The sequence below is a fragment of the Eupeodes corollae genome, chromosome 2, assembly GCF_945859685.1.
Source record: "Eupeodes corollae chromosome 2, idEupCoro1.1, whole genome shotgun sequence".
Lineage (NCBI taxonomy): Eukaryota > Metazoa > Arthropoda > Insecta > Diptera > Syrphidae > Eupeodes > Eupeodes corollae.
Window position 1 is genome coordinate 44,635,425 of NC_079148.1, and position 26,474 is coordinate 44,661,898.

Consider the following 26,474-nt stretch of genomic DNA (forward strand, 5'->3'; position numbering starts at 1 on the left):
AAATCATCCCCTCAAATTTAAAATAACAAAAACAAACATATACCTACACAGAGCGACATAGGACACTCCATAGACAAAAAGGACACGAGACCTATGGGCATGACATGATGGTATAGGAAGAGATATAAGTATAGGTATCTCAGAAATGTGTGCGCTTTTGATGAGGACGATAATAATAATTATAATAATTAATCCTAACACCACCCCCGGCTTTATCCACAAAGTGTCAAATAACATCACATCGCATTAATTTAAACATCAATTTTGCATGCATAAATAATTTCATTATACGTAATCAAGGATGACTATTGACAATAATCCGGCTTCCCATAGTCGACAAAATATCCTGTACTCGAACCAAACCTTGTGATTTTGAGCTTGTGACTCTGTGTTTCTGTCAACAAGTTGATGGCAAAATTGAATAATTGTCAAAATTTAATATATTTTTTTTTCTTAAATAACAATAAATTAATTTAAATAATAAGATACAAAACAATATAAATAAATAAATAAATAACACAAGTGTTGTGTTTGTATTGCGGTGGGTGGTGGTGGTAATGGTGGTGAGTAAAGTGTAATGTGAGACGGGGTGCTTCAAATGATTTTCGACTTTTGAGCGTGCAATTTGTGAACAAAATTTATCTACACACAACAAATAAATAACAAATTACAACACAAATATAAAATTATTTTGAAATGAAAAATCGTTCCAAAAATGCTTTTGCTGGCTGCATCTCTACCTGTGTTATTGCGATAACGGTAATTATTGTTTATCCCGTTGGTTGTTTTATAGCTAATCTGTCCGCCACCAGTGATGCTGGGCCCCATGCCATTGCGATTACGCATCGAGTTAACGATGCCTCCAGAAGGTGGCGCAGAAAGTTGGCCGCCACCGCCGCCATTGTGTAAGTGATGACTGTCACCATTCACCATGCAGCCGCTTCCGTTTCCGCCGCCACCGCCTACTCCTCCCCCTCCGCCTCCACCACGAAGATAATAATTATTTGTATTTTGAATGTCATTTGAATATTTATTGGTGCTACTGTGATTGTTGTGCATAATGTGATGGCTGCCGCTATTACTGTTTATTGACGCCATTTTTGTTGATGAACCATTCATCATGAAATGTTGTGATGATGGCGGTTGCTGTTGTTTCATGCTATGATGATGTGTGTGGTGTTGATGCTGGTGCTGGGGCTGAGATGCAACACTAGATAGGGACGATGATGAAGCAGGCTGTGAGGATGAGGAAAGCGACGATGAGCCCCCTCCGCCAGATGGAGGTGACGAGGGATCAACTTGGCCCACGCCATACGCCATCGGATGGTAATGCTGATGTGTGTGGTGGCCACCAATAGAGGGCGCACCAACTGAACACCCGGGCGCCACTTGTTGCTGTTGTTGATAGTAATGCTGATGATTATGTTGCTGATGTTGCATTTGAGGGGGATTGCTATTAATGGAGGGAGGTTGCTGTTGCTGTTGTTGCTGCTGCTGCTGCTGCTGTTGTTGTTGCTGGCCGGATTGTTGATTCGAGCCGGGCAAGAACTGAGGGTACACATGGTGTGACCATTGGGGGAATAATGGCCTTGATGTTGGTTCTAGCGATGATGATGATTATTATATGATGGAAACGCGCGCATAGCAAAATGATGTACAATAAAGGTGCATTTAAGGTGGGTGGCAATATTGTAATATTATTAAAAAAAAATTGTGGTTTCATATTTATAGATAATATTAAATGATTTTGTGCGTTTTGTGAGAGAGACAAAAACGAATTTCAAAAATAATATAAACAAAAAATTGGGAAAAACACAAATAACGGAACATACATCGCGCGCCAAATATATACAATTTTGTATTTATATTTACAAAATATACAAAAAACAAAAAGAAGATGGTTGACAATATATTATTGGATTGGTATGGTTTTAATGTTTTTTTTTTTAGTTCATTTTTTTTTTTGGAAAATAAATGTGTTGTTGTTATAGTTTTAGTTCGATTTGAATTTTTGTTCATATTAAAAAATTATTTTTATAGATCCGAACAAAGCAGCGTGAAAATAAACAAAAGAAACAAATAGGGAAAAAAATACTCTCATTAGCGATACGGGAGGTTTATATTTTTATGTTTTAAAAGAATTTCGTTTGTTGTTGTTTCTTTAATTTTATTTGGATTTTTTAAAAAACTCAAATAACAAATAATTATTCAGTCTACTAAAGAATATAATTTTTTTTCACGGTTTATATAAACTTAAAAAATAAATTAAATAATATATTTTCTTCAGGTACATGGGTATTGTTTATTTGTTAAGATAAATATAATCTTATTTTTTTTTAATTGTGAGTGTGTGTAATTTTTTTTTGAGTTTTTGTTTTTTTTTAGTAAAACAAAAATTAAACCAAAGAAATCAATTTATCTTATTTATAATAATTTTGAATGTAAACTTACCGGCAGCAGCTCCTCGTTGCATTATTGGTGATTGACGAGTTACTTGTGGCTCAGCGGGTGGTTCAAGAATGTCCCGGTATTTGGAGACCATTAGAACGGATATAAAGTATACAATGGCTAGCGACAGGAATTGAGCTTGTTTGGTTTCTTCCTGTAAATTACAAAAAAGAAAAGAAACATTTTGGAGGAAATTAAAAATCCGTCTTCTTAAATCGTTTTGAAATTATGTATGATGACTAATTGTTATCAAAAATATATTGTCAATAATTCACGTTTACTTTTGGCTTATTTTTGTATGTTTTCTATGAATATTTTTTGTTTCCTTTAATGAGGTTCAAAAGTATATTAGTTCGTATTATACCGGAATTGAAAACATTTAAATATATATCCTCATTTTTTTCTTCTATGTAGGCATACATCAAAAATGTCAGTTTAAGCACAATTATGCAAATGATTTAAGATACTTTAAATTTTTTTTGTCTAGATGAGTTTTTAGCCTAGCAAAAAAAAGTCTTTTAACTTACCGATGAAGCATAGGCAATATTGGATCCTAGCTTTTTTTTCATAAGCTATTTTAGAAAATAAACGAAGAAAATTATAAAAAAAAAAAAACAAAAGTACAAACAAAAAAAGAACAGAAAAATATGAATTAAAATTTATGAGAAAACGACAATTAGATGATATTTTAAACTTCATCAAAAATTAAGAAGAATGCAAAAACATGTAAGCTCATATTTGAATGCAATTGTGTATTGAAGTTAAAATGCATAATTTACATTTATGGAAAGCATGAGTTTATTTTCATACAAAGGTTAAAGCTTCTAAAATGTATGTAAAAATGTGAGAATGCCAGATTAATTTATGAAAACAGATCTTTTATGACAATTAAGTAAAAGAAAATTAGGTGGCGCAACAGTCCGTAGATAACGAGGGTCTAGTAACCTACAACTCTCAACTATTTGTGTGTGTCAAAGATATAGGGGAGTTAGGTTGGGTTAGGTAAAAGTGGCTGTCCAAGATGTAAACGGACACACTAAGGCCAGTTTAATGGTCCATTGTGATACCACATGAATCTTGAGGCTTCCTCCTATGCTCAATGGAACCAGTCTGAGTCTCTTACGAAATGTGAGAGGCTGATTATACCGATATGTTTTAGATCGTTTAGAATTCTCCTAGGTAATTCTTGCGTTTTTGAGCCAGAGCAGGGCATGTACAGAGAAGGTGAAGAACTATTTCCTCCTCTTCTTTGTCCATACAGCTTCTGCATTTGAGAATACGCCTAGTCAGGCCCTGGAGGGGTCCAACATTTATTATGCTAAATACGAAAGCCTTTTTTATGACAAGAATTATTTTTGGAGGATTTGTCAATTCCTCGCAAGAGCCAGTACTAGTGAACAAAACTTTAGGTTGCTTAGCCAGGGATTGAATCCAATACCTCTAGAATGACAGTCCTCTGCATTTAACAAAATATCACGGGTATTTCATGACGATTAAGAACAACCTTTTTTTTCTAAATGATTAAGTACAGCAAGCATTTCCCAAAAGCTGCAGATTGTTGCAAGTTTCCTGATTATTTTTTAAGAAGATGAACTTTTCTGAACCATGATATTTCAAAACCTACATCTTAACATCATTGTACCAACTTTGTCTTTCTTTAAGCAAATCGTCTGCCCATCTTTTCTTCGGTCGTCCAATTGGTTTTCTGCTTTCTGGTGGTGTCCATTTTGTAATGATTTTTGTACATCTTTCGTCCTGTATTGTAGATATATGTCTTGTCCAATTCGATTTAAGGACTTTTGCTCGTTCAACCACGTCCGTTAAACCAGTTCTTCGTCTTATTTCTCTATTTCTCACTCACTGCCTAATTCGTAGGTTAAGTAGTTTTCTTTCCATATTGGTTTGGCATATTCTTATTATGTCAAGTAAACTTGAAGTCAAGGATATAGTCTGTAACAAATACGTCATAACAGGTAGAATAGTAGAGTCTAGTATATATTTTCGTGTTTCGTCCCTTAGATTCGATTGTAATATTTGTTTTCGACTCCAAAATTCTTTCCAACTAATGGTACTGCGCCTAGAAACTTCTTTTTTTTTCTTCTTTAGATAAGTATAGGCTTCTACATATTACATGTGTTCATTATCCAGCAATATGACATCTTTAATATGGTTCGTCATTATCATAGTTTTTGACTTATTTATATGAAGTCCAACTTTCTTGCATTCATTTGTCAATTCTATGAGCATATTTTGTATTTGTCCGGAAGTTGATGAAATGAGAACTATTTCATCAGCGAATCTAAGGTTGCTCAAATATTGCCCCCAAACATTTATTCCATATCTATTGACCCAGTTTAGTTTCTTGAATATTTCTTCCAGTACGGCAGAGAATAATGGTGGTGAAATTGGAATCAACTGTCTTACGCCTCTCTTTATTTTTATTTCTCTTCATATTCTTTCAGTTTTTATTTTCGAAACGCTGTCTGTATATAAATTTTTCAACGTCCTTATAAAGAAAGGATCAATTCCTTGGTTTGTCAGCGCTGTCCATATTTCATCATGTTCTACTGAGTCAAATGCTTTATTGAAGTCAATATATAAAAGATACAAAGGTTTTTCAAATTCGTTAGTTTTTTCAATTAGTTGGTTCATTGTTTGTAGATGGTCTGTAGTTGAAAAACCTTCTCGGAATCCTGCTTGTTCCCTTGGATGATTTCTGTTTAATGTGTCCTAAATTTTTGTGTACATTACTTTGGAGAACAGTTTATATATCATAGAAATGTTGCTTATTGGTCTGTAGTTATTTATGTCATCTTTATTTCCTTTCTTGTGGATAAGCGTAATTGTAGCTTGTTTCCATTGTTTTGGAATCTGCTGTGTTATAAGTATGTCATTAAAAATCGTGGTCAAGACTGTAGAAATTAGTTGTTTTCCATATTTAAGCATTTCTGTTACAATACCATCATTTCCTTTACACTAATCTGTCTAAAGATCATCAATTGCTTGTTCAATATCTGTTAAAGTGTAACAGTATTTAAGTTGGAGTAACTCTCCGCCATCGATATATTATCATCTTTTATTTCTTTTGTCGATTTGAAATGTTTTTCGAAAAACTTGGTAGCAGACTCATTTATATCTCTCCTACTAACAGCGTTGATATTTTTTCTTAATTGATGTTATCCATTTTTTTTCGTTGTCAAGAAATGATTTTGTCTTTTTAATAGATTTTGTGTTGATTAAAATATCTTTTATAATTGTTTCGTTATATTTTTGGATATCATTTTTCGCATCTTCTTTTATGGTTTTTCGAAGGTATCTTAGTTCTTGTTTCGTAGGTTATCTCTTCTGGTTATCAGCGCTTTAGTGTTATTTGTTAATTTATCAGGTTTTGTTCTAACAGCAGTCATGATTGAAACTTTCGCCGAGTTCTTTATCATCTGTTTCAATGAATCATATGTACTTTGAAATTTTTTGTTTATTCTATTTGTGGTTATATTAAGTCTTATATCTTTCTTAAGCATGTTATTATATTTTTCAATATTTTCGGTTGGTATTATTCTAGGAATACAGAGTGTCTGTTTGTTTCTTTTCAGCGTATTATGGTCCACTTTTATTTTTGCTCTTACTAGCCTATGGTCGCTATCAAATTTTAAATTATTCAATACGGAGATGTCGATACTAGTTTTCAGTTTATTTGTTAGAACTAAGTCAATATCATTCTTTGTTATTCCATTCGGGTGAATCCAGGTCCATTTCCGCGTTTCTCTCTTTTTGAAGAAAGAATTTGCAAATCTGAGATTCGTCTATTCCATGCCACTTTATCAGTAGGTCTCCTCTTTTTTTCTTCGTCCGTATTCAAATGGTGCCATTACTTCTTCATCGTTGTCAATCTGTTTCCATAACTTGGCGTTGATATCTCCTATAACATACATTATCTCCGTTTTTGTTTCATTATATACTTTGTCCAATAAATTGTAGAAGTTCGAAATTTCTTCGTCAGTTGTTGAATTATCGTCATTTTTGTGTTTTGTATTTTTAAAAATATGCTAAATATCCTTTCACTAAAAAATCTTACATTTATTATTCTGTCACTTAAACTCTTTTTGATGAGAAATCCAACTCCATGCAAGCCTTTGGTCTCACCAATGTAACAGAATATAACGGGTGTCCCAAAATTAACGCAAGATTTGAATTTGCCGCCATTTGTGCAGTGAAGTGTTGGCAACTCTGAAAAAAGCAATTTGACAGCTAACAGTATAGGGTTATTAAAAATGGAGACTGGATCCGTTGGAGACGCCAAACATACTGGTCGTCCAAAAACAAGCCGTTCAAATGTGAATGTCGAATCAGTGCGTGAGAGTGTTGCTGACAATCCAGAAACCTCAATTCGACGTCGTGGACAAGAATTGCAAATTTCAAGAGCCTCTCTACAGCGTATACTCACCAAAGATCTGTGTCTTCATGCTTACAAAATTCAATTAACACAACAATTGAAGCCTAATGACCATGGACAGAGAAGAGAGTTCGTTGAATGGATTATTGAACATCAACAAATGGACCCTGATTTTTTGAGCAAAATCATCCTAAGCGATGAAGCACATATTCATCTTGATGGCTTTGTCAATCGCCAAAATTGCCGCATTTGGGGTTCGGAGAACCCACATGTGGTTGTCGAAAAACAAATGCATCCACAACGCGTGACTGAATGGTGTGGATTTTGGGCTGGAGGCATGATTGGGCAATATTTTTTTGAAAATGATGCTGGTCAAGCAGTAGTACCCGTGGCATGATGGTTAGTGCGTTGGACTGTCATGCAAGGGGTCTTGGGTTCAATCCCTGCCTGTGCCACCTTAATTTAAAAAAAAAAAAAAAAAATTAATTTTCGCGGGTACTACCTCTTGCGAGGAACTGACAATTCCTTCAAGAGTAATTCTTGTCATGAAAAAGTGCTTTCTCAAAACTAGCCGTTCGGATTCGGCATAAAATTGTAGGTCCCCTCCATTCCTGACAACATTACTCGCACACAGGAATGGTTGAGAGTTGTAAGTCACTAGGCCCTGGTTCACAACGGACTGTTGCGCCACCCCATTTGATTTGATTTGATTTGATTTGATGCTGGTCAAGCAGTGACTGTTACTGGTGCTCGATATCGCGACATGATTACACAGTTCTTTCTGCCAAAATTGGATGATATTGATGTGTCCAATATGTGGTTTCAACAAAACGGTGCCACATGTCATACAGCCCGTGAAACAATTCAATTACTGCATGAGACATTTCCAGGTCGTGTACTCTCTCGTTTTGGCGATCAAAATTGGCCTCCTAGATCGTGTGATTTTACACCATTAGAATTCTTTTTATGGGGTTATTTGAAATCACAAGTCTATGTCAACAAGCCCACAACCACCCGTGCATTAAAGGAGGAGATTCAACGCTGCAATAAACGAAATTCAGCCACATTTATGCAGAATGGTCATGGAAAATTTCAACAAAAGAGTGCGCATGTGCATGCAAAGCTGTGGAGGCCATTTGTCCGATGTGTTATTCCATACATAACCCTATCCTATGTACTTTACGAGTCAATAAAAATATAACTATCAAAAGACTAAAAACGGCGTTTTCTATTTTATTCAAATCTTGCGGTAATTTTGGGACACTCTTTATCATTCTGGTTTTCAATTATGTCTTGTCCAAAAATTCTTAGCTCAGATAGTCCCGGTATATCCCAGTTGATAGTTGATTGTTCTGATTGTTTTGCTTCTGTAGCTAATGTTCTTACATTGTATGTACAAATGTCTAGAGTGTTTTTGGATTGGTCTTGGTTTGATAGGTAGTTTGGAGGGAATTGGCCGTCATTCCCTACGATGCATGGCTAATCGGCTTGAGGTAGAGTCCTTATAATTCAAAATTTGCTTCTTTTGTTGCTAGTTGTTGCGTTGTTCACTGTTCATATTATTAATTTCTTTTTGGTTCGATTGTAGATATCTATGAATGCTGTTGTTTCTTATTTTGTTATGTTTGTCATTTTGGACTTTTTCATTTGGTCTTCAATTTGGTCTAACATGTTGGTTCATTTTCATTTGCATTTGGACCGTTGTCATATTGTCGATTTCTTTTAGGCATTCGTTGTTGTTTCTTCTCAATGTCGTTTTCTGATGTAATTTTTTGATTATTTTGGTGTTTAGAAAATATTTTATTTTCTTGGACTGTCGTATTAAAATCTTCTTTTATGTATATAATGTCCTTTTTATAATGTCTCAGTTTAGTTTTGTTTTTCATTATAGTATATTTTTTTATTTGTGTTGTCAATCCAATTAAAATGGGTCTTATTTTGTCTCCTTTATTTCCTAGACGTCTTGCAAAATCGATTTCAAAATAGTCAGTTTTTATTTCGAGAATAGTGTTTAAAAGTCGTAAAATGGTGTCTACTAATTCTTGGTTGCTTTTTTCGGTTTCTTTTATATTGTTAATAACAAGATTTTTTCTCTTTAAACATCGCTCTAAATATTTTATTTTCTTTTGTAGGTGTTCCTGTTTCTCATCAATTGTGTTGTTTCTGTCTATTATTGAGTTTACTATAAAACTGTTTAAAACTGTGTTTTTGATGTTTACTTTTTTTTGCATAGAATTGATCTTTATTTTAAAAAATGATTTGATTTTTTTTCATTATCACAATTTGTATAGAACAATGGTATCTTAAAAATGGTTTTGAAGAAAAGTAATTAAAAATATGAAATTTTGCAGTTTGAATTTGATTTAAAAGCTTAAATATTTTGTGAAAGAAGAAATCAATAAAGACTTTATCTGATTTAAATGAAAAATATAAATTGATATGTGCTTGGTGCGATTTTAACAGAATTTTACATACAACTTTTTTTTTACGTTAAATGCTTTTCGAATATAAAACAAAAATGGTGATCTTAGTGCCTTCATTTATAACTTTAAAGCTTGGCTTATAAAAGATTTTGTGTGACGTTCGATAATATGATTCCCGACAGTAAATTAATGAAAATAGAGTGATTTTATTTCTTAGAATTATATTATTGATGTTGTGCTAAAACAAGTTTTAATTACAAATTCACACATACCTACTTCCCTATATAAGATGGTTAAATGTGTGTATAGCTACAAGTATTCACTTACCACATCTCTATATATAACAGCTCTCAACCGATTGACATCCATGTCTTGTAACAGCTTCTCTGGATCCTTGACTGGTGATAATTGACCTGTTATCGACTCAACAATATTCTGTAAGAAAATGAGAGAGGACACATCACAAACAAAAATCCAATAACAAAAATGTTCACAATAGTTTCATTAGTAATCCTTCTATGGGAAAGTCTTTAATACAAACGTTTAAGCGCACATGTACTCGTATGAATGTGCATATGTGTGCTACAAATTGTATTTAAGATTGACAATGTCATATTGAAGTGACATATACATGTATATAGGGGTGAGGATAGTAAACTTTATCCTTCTTTTTCGAATTTTCAAAGTATCAATTTTCGAAATACTGTCAACCAACACCCACTATACGACCACATTATACTCAAACTCAACTTACCTTTGGTGATGCTTGCGCGCCTCGAATAAGTGCTTGCAAGTGTGCAGCTCCAGGTACATCCCTTGCAATGCCACCAGCATTATATCTCGTTCGTTCTTTACATTCAAGACAATTGCGCACAGCACATGTACAAACCAAACGCAGGCACTGCCTCAGGATACCACCACTTGACATATTCTTCTCTGCTTCCAATTCACCAAAATTCAATGATGTGGCAAATATTAACACATCAGCCATGCTGACTAAACGTTGTAGAAAGGACACAGCCACCTCTAGTGGCATACCTTGTGTTGGCTCTAGGACATCTAACTCCGACTGTTTATGTGTAGGTATGTGTATTTAATTTATGTAAGTAGAATGTGTGATGGAAATATAAAAGAAACAGTAATATGTATGTAGTTAGTTATATGCATATAGTTATTTCAGAACTAGATTTTAAACTAAGATATCGTCCTTTAAGTTTTAACTGAAATTAATTAATCTATTTAAACAGGGTATTATTTGAAAAGTATGCAAAATAAGAGGACTTTAGAATAAGAGTGGTGTAACTTTGAATTTATTTTGAATTTTGAAATAATTACAAAACTTTGTTCTCTTTGAAAATTAACATACGTCAAAAAAGGTTATCTCCGATGAAATATAACGCTACACCAATTATGCTCTGGAGGTCATTTGTATTTCTTAATCTTCTGTGCTCAAGCTTTTGTGGGTGATTTTGTCTCATTAAAGTCTTCAATCCATAGAATCTGTCAAAGACTTAGCAATAATTCATCCCTTGACGGATGAGGTACATAAATGGGATTCCGTGAGTACTTAGTTTTGACGGATTGCCTTTAATATTTTTGTATTCAATTTTTATCATAATATTTTATGACTATTACTATAAATTATTTCGTAAATAAATTGTAAAAATCATTCAAAGAAACTAAACTTTAAACACATAAAAAAGCCATCCTATTTCAAGGAAGGTTGCATCCTTTGCAGGATCTTCTATAAAATACAGCTTCTTTTGCGTTGCATCCGTCAAATACACTGCTATGATTATTTTTTCTTAAGAAGGTGAGTACTACACCAAGTTGCTTACAGCTATACATAAGCCGATTCATCTGAAATGACTTAACCTATGATTCAGTGCAATATAAATTTGAACTGGTAATTATAATTCACATCCAGTTGCAACAAACTCGTCAAGTGAGAAAATCTACCTCAGTAAAGTATTAATAAACCCCACTGGTTTTGTTTTAACCATTTTAAGGATGCGTCGCAAATGAATTAATGACTCTTCTTATTTCAATTTTTACCCCACAAACTTATTAAACAAAAATGATTACTGAAATGTCCTTAACACCCTGTTCATAGATATAAAATTATGATGAAAACACTTATACTTACATTTGGTGATGTTGCACTTGCCAATAATGGCAAAAGTCCACCGCAGGCGATTATAAGATTATCAGCTAATTGAGATATCAGATGGACAGTATTTACGACGAATATTGCATTTTCACTGGAATTAACAAAGTCCAAAACGCTCTTGGTCGAATGGCTACGCCATACTTGAATGTCGGTTTCCAGTGAGAAAAGCACATCAGATAACAGTCGTTGATGGATGTAAGACCATTTGAATTCAGGTATTCGAAATGGCGGACGTGTTGGTCCTGGGCTAAACATTGGACGTGTCGAACCGGATTTCGTCCTTTTATTGTCTATTTATTTTTCATTGTTGTTTTTTTTTTTTTTTTTTTTGGTTTGAAAGAAAAAGAGAGAAATAAAAACAAAAGAGATATTAAGTTAAGGTTTTTTTTGTCGTTAGCTGTGTTTTTGGGTGAACTCAAAATTTATGTATTTTTGATTGTCTTGCAGCTGCCGAAATTAATCTAGAGAGCGTGTTCTATTCACTTTTGGCCATAAAATCTCAGAAAATGTCGTAAATGTTTGCGAGCTTTGAATAACTTTGGAGTTTTCTTCTTTTTTTTTTTGTTCATTCGTTCCTTCGTCGTTTGTTTATTCGTCATTCAAGCTAACATTGTGTTTTATGACCTTTCGTTTTATCTATGAGCAAAAGCTTCTTAGGGAAAAAAGGAAATTCTTATATTTGGTTTAATTTTTTATATGCGGTAGTAAAATTTCTCGGGGTACTTTTGCACGCTTCACGATTTAATTATATCCATCACTTCTTGAGTTTAAGTCTTGAGAAGTAGGTAAAAGGTATAGAAGCTTTAGATGGCAGAAAGCAAAATAATGTTCTTGGAACAATTGAATGTTCCATTTCGGACGGGAATTCCTCTGTTGGATTCTGTGGCGATGAGAATGAACGGATGCGTGAAGTGATTTGGCTATATAGAAGATTTTTTATTTGAGAAAAATGTTATTACAACAACAGACATTGGCAGACACCATTTTATTTGTTCGTTTTGGTGTCGTTGTGAAAAAGATAGACGACGAAGTTAAGGGAAGAAGAGTTTCCGCCACAACCATTAGAATTAGTCCATTTGACTTTAATTGATGAACATTTCAAGCGTATCTACTTTCAGAAGCACCTGAGGAATTACCTACTAAAATGCTTAAAGGTCTACCATCGAATAATCTGATCATAAAAATAAGGGAATATAAGCAGATCCTATATATTTCTGACGCTGAAAATTAAGCTAAAGTAAGTTGTCGATGTACTTTTGTAGAAATTATCATTTTAATAGTTCGAAAATGCTCTAAAATTAATAAGTTATATACAAAAGTTAATTAACTTGGAGGTCAAATTAATAGCACCTTAAAATCTTAATGGACCTAAAAAAATATGTCATTGTGATCTCAACATTTAAAAAAAAATTAAGAAAAAAATTATATTAAAAGGATCAGTAAGCTTAACCTAACTTATTTACTGAACCTTGTCATATTATTGGGTTTTAGGTGCAATCATAGTTGAACACGAAATTATTAAAACAGCAAGAGACATTTCATATAATTCTAACCTAGTTTTGAAAAGAGTTCTTCACGGATTCTGCTTTTACCTTGAAACCCTTATCTAAGCAGGTGTGAATTTCGAAGCTTTCATTTGGCATTAAACATTTGACAAGTAGAAACTAAACTAAGATTTTATGATTTAACATCCTTGGATTTTTCTCTTTCCCAACAAAGAATTTATTTCCTCCAAAATAGTATTTATAAAAATTTCATGAAAAGGATCCTTTTCAGGTCCCTTTGACTGGTACCCTTTTCCAACGTTAAGAGCTAAACTTCCTTTTTAATATGAATTAATCATCATTGATTTGCCTTAAAAGTAATCATTTATTTTTGGTATTAGGGACGCCTGTTGATAAACTCTATATAAATACTTTGATAATTTGTGTGTGTTTTAAAGAAGTGGTTAAGATTTATGCTAGATTTTCAAATGTGTTAGGAGACATCTTATTAAAATGATAGAAGAATAGGTATTTACAAAATTTTCCCTCAGCACAGTTCCTAATTTTTAAAGTTAAGAAGTAAGAAATTCACAAGAATATAGCTTTCTATTGTATTTCAAAAAACTGATTACTTGCTTTTTATCCAGTTCCTGGAATCAGTAAGTAAGTTGACAATATATGAAACAAATCAAAAAAAATTAATCAAGAATGAATGAAAACCATTTCTGTAAAGAACTCTCGTTTAGTGCTTCTTTTCAACCAAGCATTCCTATCGTCCTTATACCTTAAAAACGCAATCATCAAAACTTCATATTGGGTTTGTTTAGAAACCCCATTCTATGGAAACACATACATAAGAGCTAACACTGTCAAAACTGTCCTTTGAATTTAAAAATGAAACAAGACTCCATTAGAAATAATTAAATCTCTCTTAAATAAGTATCCAACCCTTACCCTATAGCTAACATCACTCACAACTAATAAATCGAGATTTCACACTTCTGCTTATAGCTTCATATTATTTTTGTCTAAGCTTTTCTACCCCCAACACAGGCGGCACGATGGCGCCATACCATTTGTCTTAAAAGGACAACATAGCTTTAAGTTACCATGATGCCAAAGAACAACCTTAATTCTAATACTCAGGGAGTGTAGTGCAGCAGCAGCTTTAGCTTTATAGAGAAATGAAGAAAAATGAATGAAAATTTTAACAAAGTGCAACTCACCGAAATGATTGTTCTCCACTTGTGTACTCGTACTGTGTTGTGACCGCCTCTGTGGCTGTCCTTGTGGTTGTTCTCGTCCTTCATCTTGTTGCTGTTGCTGTTGATGCTGCTGTTGTTGCTGATGCTGATGCAGCTGCTGTTGTTGTTGCAGTTGGTCTGCTTCATCATTTATTATACCGCCATCAGCACTAGTTCGACTGTTTTGTGCCAATGGTGATGTTTGCGTTTGTGAATCTACCTCTGAAACGGGACTAACGACCACATTGTTTGGTTTCACACTATCTACTAGCGATGGTTCCGAAATTTCCGCCACCACTGGTTCCTCGTGTTCTTCTTCAACTATACTTCCTTCTTCTTCTTCCTCTAGTTCCTCCTCGAGGACATCCTCGTTATTTACTCCTGCATCAGCATTTGTTGGATCAGGGACTTGTTTAAATGGTGACGATTGGGTAGAAGTAGAGACTGTGGTGACCATTGCTGCGGGCGCTGGCGATGGTGCTTTTTCTGGTTCTGATTCTGGGTCTGTTGCTATTGTTGTTGTTTCTATTGCTGTTGCTTCCGCATTTGTTTGTGGTTTGTCTTCCACTTCAGAGACCTTTGTTGGACTTTCTGGTGGTGTAGGTGTTTTGTCATCTAAGTTTGTGGTCGAAGACGGTTTATCTTCAATTTTTGGCAATGATGCAATGACGGGTTCTTCCTCTTTTACTGCAACTTCATCATTGGAGTTGGAATCAGTAGTTGAATCCTTAGTTTCACCCTCATTTTCAATAATTGTAGTTGTTGAATTAGCTGTCTCAGCAGCTGAGTGCAGGACTTCATCGATGACTTCTCGAGCTTGGTCTTCAAGTTCTTCCGCAGTCTTTTCGTTTTTAATTTCGTTATTATTTTTCTCTCCGGTAGTTGTTGTTGATGTTGAAGTCTCATCTATGGGTTCAGCTGTTTTATTCACATCAACGTCCAGACATTCCGTGATCACTTCATCGACTATGTCCTGAACCAATTCTTCAACTTGGGTTTCCTCCTGTTTCGCTGGACTTTCACACGATTCCGATATTGTTACGGTGGTGCTGGGATTTGTTGCTAAAATACTGCTGGTACTCTCTTCACTGCTAAAGCTATTGCAAGTACTATCGCTTGTTATTGTTGTATTAGTATCAGTGGTACTGCTACTTTGAGTAACATCAGTTTCAACATTGTTGTTATTATTATTGTTATTACTAACATTATTATTTGTAATAAGTATTGCACTTGATAACGATAAATCAGTCTTTTGATTATCAATGGTATCTTCTAGGGTTGTTGTTGTTGTGTTTGTGGATGTGTCTATTGTGGCAGATGCAATAGTCATGGTAGTTGTGGTGGTGTCGTTTGTTTCTATCATGGACTCGGATTCATTGTTATTATTGCTAAGATTTTTCGAGTTCAGAAGGCTAACTTTGTCAGCTTCTTCATCGGTGGTAGGGGTGGTAGTAGTTTCTGGTGCTGTGGAGTTTTGTTGTTTCTTCTCGATATTCAGAACACCCTGTACAACTTCATTTACTGCCAATTCAATTTCTTCGTCTTTGATAACAGACGAAGCTGCTTCTTCAGCGTTTTTCAATAGAATTTCATCTGAAACCTCCTTACAGTGATTGAGAAGTTTTTCTGAATTGTCCAATACCTCGGTGACAATTTTCTCTTCGTCTAACTTAGGTTCTCCCGATGCTAAAGTTACTTCTTCCAAGTCCTCCGGTTCAAGGTCGAGATCTTTCTTAAGAGCCTCCTGTCCCCCTCCAGAACTAGGAGCCTCGGGAATTTCTTCACTTTCTTCTTCCGTAATGTCTTCTTTTGTAGTGTTGCCATTACAGACAGGCTCGTTCTTTAGCTGAGCATTGTAGACATCGGTGATATTTGACACTGTTGAGGATTGAACTGGTTTTTCGGGTTCTCTATTGGCATTCTGGTCTGTTGATTCAGCTTTTTCATCTGACTTTGGTTCCTCATCTTCTTCACAGGCACATTTAACATTCTCTATTTGAACATCTCCGTCCGAAGCTTGTTCGTCATTGCTGATCATTGGCTCAATGGCAATAGCTACCGGAGTCACAGGTTTCTCGTTCTCATCGACTTCGGTATTGGTTTCAATGCTCTCCGAACTTACTGCATGCTGTTGCTGATGTTGTTGTTCTTCCCGGTCCCAACCGCTAATCGTGCTTATCGGACGTGCTTGTCTCAGAGCAGGATCTGTGATATTATCAGTTCTTTGTCTTTCGTAATGCTCATACATCTGAGCGAATTGCAGCTTGAACTCCTCATATGACACTTTAGAATGGACAATTGCCAGTGTGTCCACCCACACCCTCCACCCGCCGTATTCATGTTTAATAGCGTGATGTAGCAGCATTCGAAACAGTGAATAAACCATATCGGAGATCTTCTGTTCTTCACTATTCTTCGGATGAATATAGGCCATGGCAATAAGCCATTCTTGCCACACGGACATCTGTAGAACTGTGCGACGATTCTCACGATTACTGTTACACAACAAAGTCATATCGGACAGGAAGAGTTTCTTCACTTCGATAAGGGATTCTGTTTGTTTAGACTGGCGAATAAGGGTTGCAACAACTTTGAGAATCACTATTTATGAAAGAAAGTAAGGTAAAAATCAATTTCGAGCAGAGAAATAATATTTAAAAAAAAATCTGGAAAAATTTGAGATACTGAATAAAGGTTTTTTCTGGTTCTAAATTTTTAATATATTTTAAAGACATATCCATTAAATCCTTTTTCACTGACCGTTTCTATTTTTTAAGGATATCGTAACAATAAAATTAATCATCATGCCAATTTTGTACACAATCATTTTATATTGGTTTATAAGGAAAATCTAGAACAAAAACTTCAAAAATTCAATTTTCCTAGAAGCCATTACTTTTTTTTTAAACCAAAACTCATGTGAGAAATTTTAAGTGAAACAATTTTTTAATATGACACACCTAGGTATAGTATGTGTGTACCTAGGTTCGTATGTATGGCACATTTCATTTTTCTAAGTGCTCATAATTCACCCGACAGCGACATATTCCAAGTTGAAAATTAGAAAACCAAAAACGTGTAAAAGAAAAAAAAACACAACCGCACTCTCTTACAAAAATAACCTCTTTTCATTTACTGAAAGCAATTTTTCTTCATTTACCCACACTTTTGTGGCTTGAAACTTTCAAGAACTCATATTTTCATTTTTCTTATATACTTGTAACTATATATGTTTGAACCTTACCTAGATTTATAAAATACTGATACTCTCATACCTCATACAAAAATATAAAAAAGGGGAAAATATAAATTCATTATAAAATAGAAAATATCCTTTTTCCTGATGATTTCCTAAACAAACAAAAACAACAACCAAAAAAACTAAGAAAATCGTTAGAAAAAAAAACTTACTTGGATTCTCCAGTCGATAATGGCTCTCTGGCTCCGGATGCCTTGTGTATAGGATTTGCTGTGATATATGTTCGGTCATAATTTCATAAAGGACATTATATGTTGGTAGGGACAATGACTCCTCATAAAGTAATAAGCGTTCAGCTAATAGCGTATATAAATTGTGCGGTGACATAACATCGTACTTTCGTCTGAAAAATGAAACGATGATGATGGGGAAGAAGAGAAAATATATATATTTTAAATTTAATATCAAAAGAAAAATGTAATAAGATGTGAAATATTTTAAAAATTCCATTTTTATTTTTTTTTAACGTATACGAGAAAATTGTGATCATAGGTGACCTAGAAAGATTGTTGAATTCTTTTTTCTGTTTGAATTTCCGATTTTAATTTTGTTTAGCAAAAAGATTTAAAAATGTGGAAAATGTGTTTTGTTCATTTTAAATGGCGCCCAACACTTTGAATATTTTTTTCCTAAGATCTATTTCTTATTTTTACTACCAAATTGAATGACAATGGTAATTAAAAAGTGGCGCCCAACATTTCTAAAACGCAACATTATTTATTTGACTTAAATTTAGTTATAATTTTTTAATTAAATAAAGTAATTCCCTAAAACTTAAATATTTTGTTTTTATTGGCTATATTTAGAGAAAATAATTTAGGGTTAACATTAAATACATAAAATGGCGCCCAACAATGAAATTTTTAAATAGTTTATCTTTCCCAATTACTTATTTAAGACTTTAATTCTTGTTTCATATTATAAAAAAGACCATTCTTCATACTTTCTAGATCACCTGATCCATATCAACATACATAAGGGGTACATACTTGTGTGTGCTACGCGATAAAAAGAATCCTAGTAACTTTAACGCTTGTAGTCTTATCAATTGACTCTCTGCAGCCATTAATTTAAATATAGATCTAACACCATGTTTAACATCAAAAGCAGGTACCATTGAGCTTGGATGCTCGGACATAAGAGATATTAACATTTGCAGGACATCGTGTAGATTTTCGTCCTAGATTTTATTTTTTTTTTCAATTCATCAATTCGTTAAATTTCTTGAAAGAGTTGAAAAGTTTACACTCAAACACTTACCTCGTGCATGGTCGTCAGGTAGTTTAATATGCTTTGTAGTTCATCTTCTTTTACACCATTTCCTATCATAATCAGCTGTTTCAGAAACAAAAGAATATAAGCACGTATCGCTAGAATATCCTTTTGGGCTGGTCGTGGTCCATCTACAGAATTGTTCAGGGTATTTTTTGCTTTTTTCATTCAATCTCAAGCAACAACAATCTAACTTACCTAATCCTTTTGGAATTATACCACTCTTAGCTCGAGGATTCACAACCCAGTAATAATATTTTAATGTGTGGACTGTTTGTAAAACAGTACTGACACGTCGAACATTGCTATAGATTTGAGTATCACTCAAAAATTCTGTAGCTAAATACGAATAGAGTCGTGCTTGAACATTTGCTGGTGTATAGATCCATAGTGATGGATTAAAGAGAACATGGTCTAGCAGCTGCCACGTTAAAAATGAGAAACAGAAGAGCTATCCATTAGTTTTGTAACACCTCTGTCCTGCCACAAGCCGATTTTGTATATTTTTTTTCTTTTATTTGTTGTTTTGTTTTCATTTTTGTTTAAAAAAATGAAAATAATAATAATTGGCATGCAGCAAGCGGACATCAAAAGTTTTTCTTATATGAACAATAACAATAACATTTATTTAAAAAAAAAAATAATATCAATAATGCACAAAAAATTTCACACTGAATTTCGTATAGAACATATTTTTTTTCGATGTAAAATGTAAAATTTAAATAAATTTCTTACGTAACTAAATTTATGTATAATTTACATCTAATTTTAAAAATGCATGACACTTTGGAATGAATTTAATTAAACTTAAAAAGGTAATATTTTGTTTAGGGTAAGTGAAATCTAGACAGGAAGTTATAGATAGAAAATAGAAAAGTACCCCGAAGTATCTTTGTGTTCAGGGAAAGGCTTTTGTTGTTTGTGCAGTAAGGTTAATCGTATCTGAGAAAAATAGTCTTAAGTGGCGCCGAACGTGAGAATAACATAAAGTTTAAATAAAAATAACGTTTTTGTTCCAAAAACAGTGCCTGAAGGGGAAAACAAGTGAATTAAGCTTAATTGGCGCCCAACGTGAGATTATCAAAAATATTTAATGCATTGAAAATTCTTTTTTAAGGAAAGAAAAATATTGTTCTAAGGGATAAGAGATACAAAATTAATTTGTATAAATTGGTGTCTTACGATAGAATGTTACAAGGATTGTGAATTTTCAAATTCTTGTTTTTCAAAAAAGAAAACTTTAACCATAATAAATGTATTTTGTCCCAACAAATGTGTATTCAAGGCATTAGGTTTTGAAGGCACTCGACGAACGCGTATGAAAAATGTTAGTAACAAAATAAAATGGAAGTGCTCAAAGTGAAAATATCATGAACTTGGAAATATTCGACATTTTTGTGCATCTTTTATAAAAATAAACATTTTTTTCCAATAAAAATAACAACAGTCCGTTGAGAACTAGGGCTTAGTGGCTTACAACCTTCAACCAATCCTGTGTGCAAGTACTGTTGTCAGGGAAGGAAGAGGACCTACAGTTTTAAGCTGAATTCGAACGGCTATATTGATAAACCACTTTTTATGAAAAGAATTACTTTTGGAGGATTTGTCATTTCCTCGTAAGAGACAGTGCCCATGAACAAAAATTAAGATGGGATAGGCAGGGATCGAACCCAAGATCTCTAGTATGACAGTCCAACACATTAACCATCCTTCCACGAGTACTACAAAATAATTGTTAATTGGGTTTATTGGCTTAATTGGCGCCCAACGCAAGAATTTCATAAATATGCAAAGCTATTTTTTTCGAACATTTTTAACACAGAATAATCCTGTTTAAGGATTAAAAAGTAAATTCGTCTTAATTGGCATTTAAGGTGATAAAATTATAGAAGAGGTGAAAATTCAAAATTTGTGTTGCGAACAAATTTTATAAGTTAACAATTTTTCAATTGTTTAAATTTTGCACTGGGGAATTAGAATAAGGATGACAAATTTTTATTTGAGACCAAATTGTGATGTATTAATGAAGTTGTTAAATTTCAAATATTTTGTTTTTCGACAAACATTTATAACGAAAAACTATTTTATAAGGAACAATATTGTTAAGCTGATATTAACTTTCCTTGTTTGTTTTTTTTTGACCCAAAAAGACCATTCTGGTCTTGGAAAAATAGTGTATAGGAGTTATAAAGTAATTTTTGGCTTATTTGGCATCAATTGATCAAAATTTTCATTTAAAAAAAAATGTATATTAAATCAATCAATGAACTGGATGCTGAGATAAATACACTGCGGGCCATAAGGTTTGTAGCAGGCATTTTTAAGAAGTAAAATCGATATTTCTCCCGTTACATGGTGGATTAGAAAAAAACAACTATGGCAAATGAAAGACTACTTTGTTAACAACAAAATGTAAGATTTGGGAATATTTGAGAATTAACTAACGGATCTTTTATGAAAAATTGTCAATTGAGTCGAAAATATGCGAAAGTAAATCGGGTCATAAGATTAGAAGCAGTGAACATATAAACGTTGTCTTGTGAAGTGAATTCATTTTATTTTCGGTATAAACGGTGCATTTCATAAATTAATTGTTGCTTATTGAGTTGTAATAAAAATGGGCAAGAAAAAATGTTTGACAGTGGAGGAAATGGCAAGAATAGATGTTTATTACTCTGAAGGTCTTTCATGCCGTGCTAAATAAATCGAAGTGATCATTGTGTCAGCAACTGTTTAAAAAATCCGTCCGCGTTTCTAAAAAAATATAAAGTAAACGCTTCCTCTGCCTTTAAACTTCGCCAAACGCGAAATTTACTTAGAATAGCGTCAAATTCATCTTTATCGGCAGCTAAAATTAGGGATAAAGCTAATGTTAAGCCCGGCTCATTGACTGTCAAACGCACGATCCGCAATGCTAAACACATAAAGCGCCTGAAGCTTAAAAAGAAACCACCACTTAATGACGCAAGGAAGAAGCAACGCTTGTGTTTTGCGGAAGATCACATGAGCTGGGATGTGCAGAATTCAATGACTACAAATGATTGGAGGAAAAAAAATTTTACCTAGAAGGGCCAGATGGTGATAATTATTATTTCCATGACATGAGGAAAGAGGAGCGGTTTTTAAACCGTCACCATAGCAGAGACGGAGGTGTTATGGTCTGGGGCTCAATTTCGTTTTATGGCACTATAGACTTGGTAGTCCAAGATCGTAAAATGACTGTAAAAACCTACATAGCCTTGCTGGAATCAGTATTCCCCAAATTACTGAGCTTGCTGCCTTGGCCACCATATTCCCCGGACGTTAACATAATGGAAAATGTGTTGGGCTGGCTTACACGTAAGGTGTATGAGGAAGGGAAGCACTACGATTACAAGGAAGCGCTTATTCATGGTATCAAATTGGACTGGAGTGAGATTTCACTGGACTACTTGGAATCTCTTTATAAATCCCTAAAAGATAGAATTTTTGAAGTAATTTTAAAGGCTAATGGCAGCACACATTATTAAATATTTAATAAAACCCAAAAAACTTAAACAAAATATGAATAATTGCATTTTATTTTCATTTATTTTATGTGCTTTTAATCTAATGACCAGATTTATTTTCGCATATTCTTGACTTAATTAACAATTTGTCTCAGAAGTTCAGTTAGCTTAATCTCTTCTATACCCAAAATGTATGCTGTGTTGTTAGTCTTTCATTAACCATAGTTATTTTTTTTTAATCCATTATGTAACGGGAGAAATATCGATTTTACTTCTCAAAAAATCCTGCTTCTAACTTTATGACCCGCAGTGTATATAGTGAAACAAATATCATGTTAAGGAAAATAGGGGGCAAACATAAAATTTGACTTAATTGGCACCCTACGTGGGATTATCATGGAGGAGAGAACTTATTGTTTTTTTTGTTTTGTTATGAACAATTGCACTTCAAACTTAAAATCAAGACACAAGACTTGTGTATTATAAAAATAAACAAACACAATATCTATACAACAAGAACAAACAACTTAACAATATTGCTTTGACTACAAATTCATCCTGCTTGGAAGGTACCTGCCACAGTTGCCTATAAAGATATCCTCAAATTAATTAATTAGCTAAGTGCAATAATTACGCTTTTCTCTTATCTCAATCACTTTAATAATATTGATTTAAAAGCAATGACCCTTTCGCAGTTTGAAAATTATCGTACGTCACTCTATACACAATCTTACCATTTCCACTTCATTTGTTATGAAAATATTTACATTTCAACATACAAAACATAATCATCACGTTACTAAAGCTCTTTTTTTTCATTATCATAAGACGTGTGTGATGTGCTTACCAGACTTGAACCACTTTTTGAAAGGAATGGCTCTTATCGATTGTATCACATATAAGTAGTGTTAAAAAAATTGAACTTATCGATATCGATTTAGTCTGGGTTTGGTAGCTTGCGTTTATTTTTTTTTATTTTTAATCAATATTAAGAACAACTAATCCCTTAAAGGACTAAACAGAAAAAATGATGTAAGGAGACATCGGTGTATACATTCAAAAAGATCTACTTAAAAAGGGCTTTAGTCACAATATCGCTGCTTGAAAAATGTCCCTTATAAATTTTCTGTTAACATCGTTCCGTGTGTCACAGTGAGTAGCATGTGGTGTGAACATTCCTACGTATGCACATATAAGCTCCTAGAAGGGAGAATATCTTGTCAGATCTTAAAAATACTCACTAAGAACTATTTGAGATTTGAAGTACTTATCTACTTCCTTAACTGATAGCAGACAAAAAAGGAAACCCCTTAATTTAAAAGTCTACTGTAAGTCTCAAAGTGCTTTGGTTTAAGTACGAACATGAGTTAAATTATAGGGACAAAGCGATCTTTTTAATTTCTAATTGCTTTTTTTCTTGAAGAGGTCCTTTAGATCCTTTTTCTCCCTTACATACTGCTGTACCTTATAATCATAGAGTATTGTCTTGGCACCTCTTAATTAAAAAGAAAATAGTTTACATTAAAATATAATTTGCCACAATATTGATGATTGTAACATAATTATCTCACAAGCCTTACTCGTCTCACTGATAACAGTAATCTATATTTATGTATGAATTTGTATATTTATTATCATCAACAGCTCATCATCAACGAGACATAAATACGTCATCGTTGTCGTCGTCCTCGTTAGTCCTTTAAGCAATAAAGCTGTCAATGATGATAATAACGATGATGATGCGCCATCACAATGATGGATAGAAGGAGGAGGGTGTGTTGCGTTGTGTTGAAGCTTAGGGTAAAATTATTAGTCCGAAGAATACAAAGCACAAGGGAACCATTTTTTATCATTACAGACAAATATAATTAAATGTTTTTTAAAATGTAAACAAAGCAAATAAATCCTTACAACCATAATAAATGATCCCGAGAAATAGAGGGTGCTCGCGATGACATTATTATTGGTATAGTGTGCCGACATTTTTAATTTCTTTATACCAACAAAATTCAATACGTTTGGAAAATTATATTGTTATGAGTTTTCATTTATAAATTATACAACAGAAAAATAAAATAAATTTTAATTTACATATGTACGTTTGTACATAACATTATGTATGCATGTTATGTAAGAATAAATTAAAGCGAACGTAATGGTAAGCTCAATAAAATGCCAGATGATGATGATGATGAGATGATGCTTGCAAATTAAATTTCCAAGAAACAAAAAAAGTTGATGAGATTTCGTGATAGTATAGTTAATGAAGGATGTTGGCATTTATTGTATATGCAATACATAAATGAGAGTATATTATATGAATGATTGTATGTACACAAGAGATGATCTGCTTAAAGTAGGTGTATATATGTTTAACTGATGCTTGTGCTGATACATCCTGTTTTTACATAGAGTATATATTTTTTGTACACAGATTAAAATAATTACGATGATGAATTAAGCTGAATTAAATAAGAACACACGCACACACGCATTTTACAAACAAAAAATAAACTATGTTTTTGGGCTGATCTCTTTTCAATGTAACTATAACATAACAAACAATATTAAAGTAGTGAAATTACAGATATTTTGCAATTTAAATTGAATTTAAAAAAATCAAGAGGTATAAGGTTTAAAGTTCTTAAATATTCGCAATTAAGCAGGTAGAAATGGCGATCTGAAGGCAACCTAGCCTGAGATCCAATTATAGCTGTAGTGCGCCGTTTTGATACCAAAAATTCGTTTGACTTGTGATAGAAAGGGAAAGATTTATAGAGAAGCTTTAAAGCGTTTATGTTAGAGCCATTTTTCGCATTGTGAAAAAAGATTAAGTCTCTAATCTTTGTCTCAGATAAAATAATGCTTTTCCAAAGTATTTCATTCTAGTGTTTGCCAAAGCAGGACATTTGCACAGGAAATGGATTATCGTGTCGCTTTCTCTTTGGTCACTACAACTACGGCAACTTCTCTGCATTAACTCCTATAGGCCAATGTCCGGTACAAACCGCAACAGTCCTGGCTACATCTTGCCTTGGCCTGCATAGAAGATCGTTTGAACGGGTTTTATTATAAGTGGGCCATATCTTCCTAAATATAATGCAGTTCGGTAAATTGCTCCACCTTCAGATTGATTCAGTGTGGTAGATAAAAAAGATTTTACCCTTCATAGCACCAAGAGGAATATTAACTATTTCCGCAAGTGAGCTATGAAGGGCCGATCATTGCCTGGCTAGCTCGTCAGCACGTTCATTTCCCACGATACCACTATGGCCCGGAACCCAGATCAGGGTGACATGAGGATGTGGCTGAGTTAATGGCTTCGACAGCTGCCTGACTGTCTGTAAAGATAGCCGCATTTCTGTTTAAGTTTGAGCTTTGTTTAAGTATCTTAGATGCCTCCCTTACTGCCAGCAGTTCAGCCTGAAAAACGCTAGCAAAGTCAGGAAGCCTAAGGGATTTAGCTACATTTAGGGACTCAAAACAGATCCCAGAACCAACTCCGCACTTCATCTTTGAGCCATCAGTAAAGATGGTTGTGTCGAAACCTATGGACACGATGTCATCCTCCCAATCTTCTCTGAATGGGAAAAAAACATTAAAACCCTTACCAAGGCTCAAAGTAAGAGTGCCGAAGTCTGCGTCTGCCGAGATAATATCTGAGAGAATCAATTTCGTTGAGTTGCTGTGACCATAAGGTTTTGACAACCAGCTGTTTGATTCCTTCAGCCTAATAGCGCTGCGGGAAACTATGTATTTAATAAAAAGGTCGATTGGTAGAAGATCCAAAATAACGTTTAAGGCGTCCGTTGGGCAAGTATGCATGAACCCTGTGGTGCCCACGCAAGCTATTCTCTGAACCTTCTTTAGCTTTTTAATTTTAAAGGCTTTGCTAAGAGCAGGCCACCACACAATTGAACCATATGTTAAGATTGGACGTACTACGGCTGTGTAAGTCCATAAAATCATCTTCGACTGAAGTCCCCACTTTTTGCCGAAAGTTTTGCTGCAGGCTTAGACGGCAACACAGGCCTTCTTAACCCGTACTTCAATATTTAGTTTCCAGTTTAGTTTAGGGTCGAGTATAACTCCCAAATATTTTGCACTAGAAGACAATGATAGGATTTGACCGTTGAGTCGAGGTAGCGTGAAGGGGAGTACTTTAGTTTTAGTGGTAAAGAGCAACAGTTCAGTTTTACTTTGGTTAACTTCTAGTCTACAACTCGTGGTTAAGCTGCTAACTTTCATCAAAGCTGACTCCATGATTTTACTAATCATAATAATATCAACATT

The 26,474-nt window shown here is 33.8% G+C and overlaps 1 protein-coding gene across 13 annotated transcripts in view; it reads right to left on the minus strand.

Moving 5' to 3' along the window:
• The window catches only part of LOC129944161 (neurobeachin), a 684,301-nt gene that overhangs the window by 32,012 nt on the left and 625,815 nt on the right, over window positions 1-26,474 (minus strand). For 4 of the 13 annotated variants that reach the window (XM_056053379.1, XM_056053380.1, XM_056053381.1 and 1 more), the window contains 11 exons: window positions 18,892-19,144; window positions 18,682-18,824; window positions 18,411-18,601; window positions 17,574-17,764; window positions 14,145-16,763; window positions 11,411-11,724; window positions 10,019-10,333; window positions 9,592-9,699; window positions 2,976-3,020; window positions 2,452-2,602; window positions 741-1,601 (listed from right to left, as the gene is read on the minus strand). In XM_056053379.1, the coding sequence (XP_055909354.1) occupies window positions 741-1,601; window positions 2,452-2,602; window positions 2,976-3,020; window positions 9,592-9,699; window positions 10,019-10,333; window positions 11,411-11,724; window positions 14,145-16,763; window positions 17,574-17,764; window positions 18,411-18,601; window positions 18,682-18,824; window positions 18,892-19,144 (5,191 nt within the window). The remainder of the gene's footprint in view (window positions 1-740; window positions 1,602-2,451; window positions 2,603-2,975; window positions 3,021-9,591; window positions 9,700-10,018; window positions 10,334-11,410; window positions 11,725-14,144; window positions 16,764-17,573; window positions 17,765-18,410; window positions 18,602-18,681; window positions 18,825-18,891; window positions 19,145-26,474) is intronic. The other 9 variants (XM_056053386.1, XM_056053388.1, XM_056053384.1 and 6 more) reach the window with 6 other exon arrangements.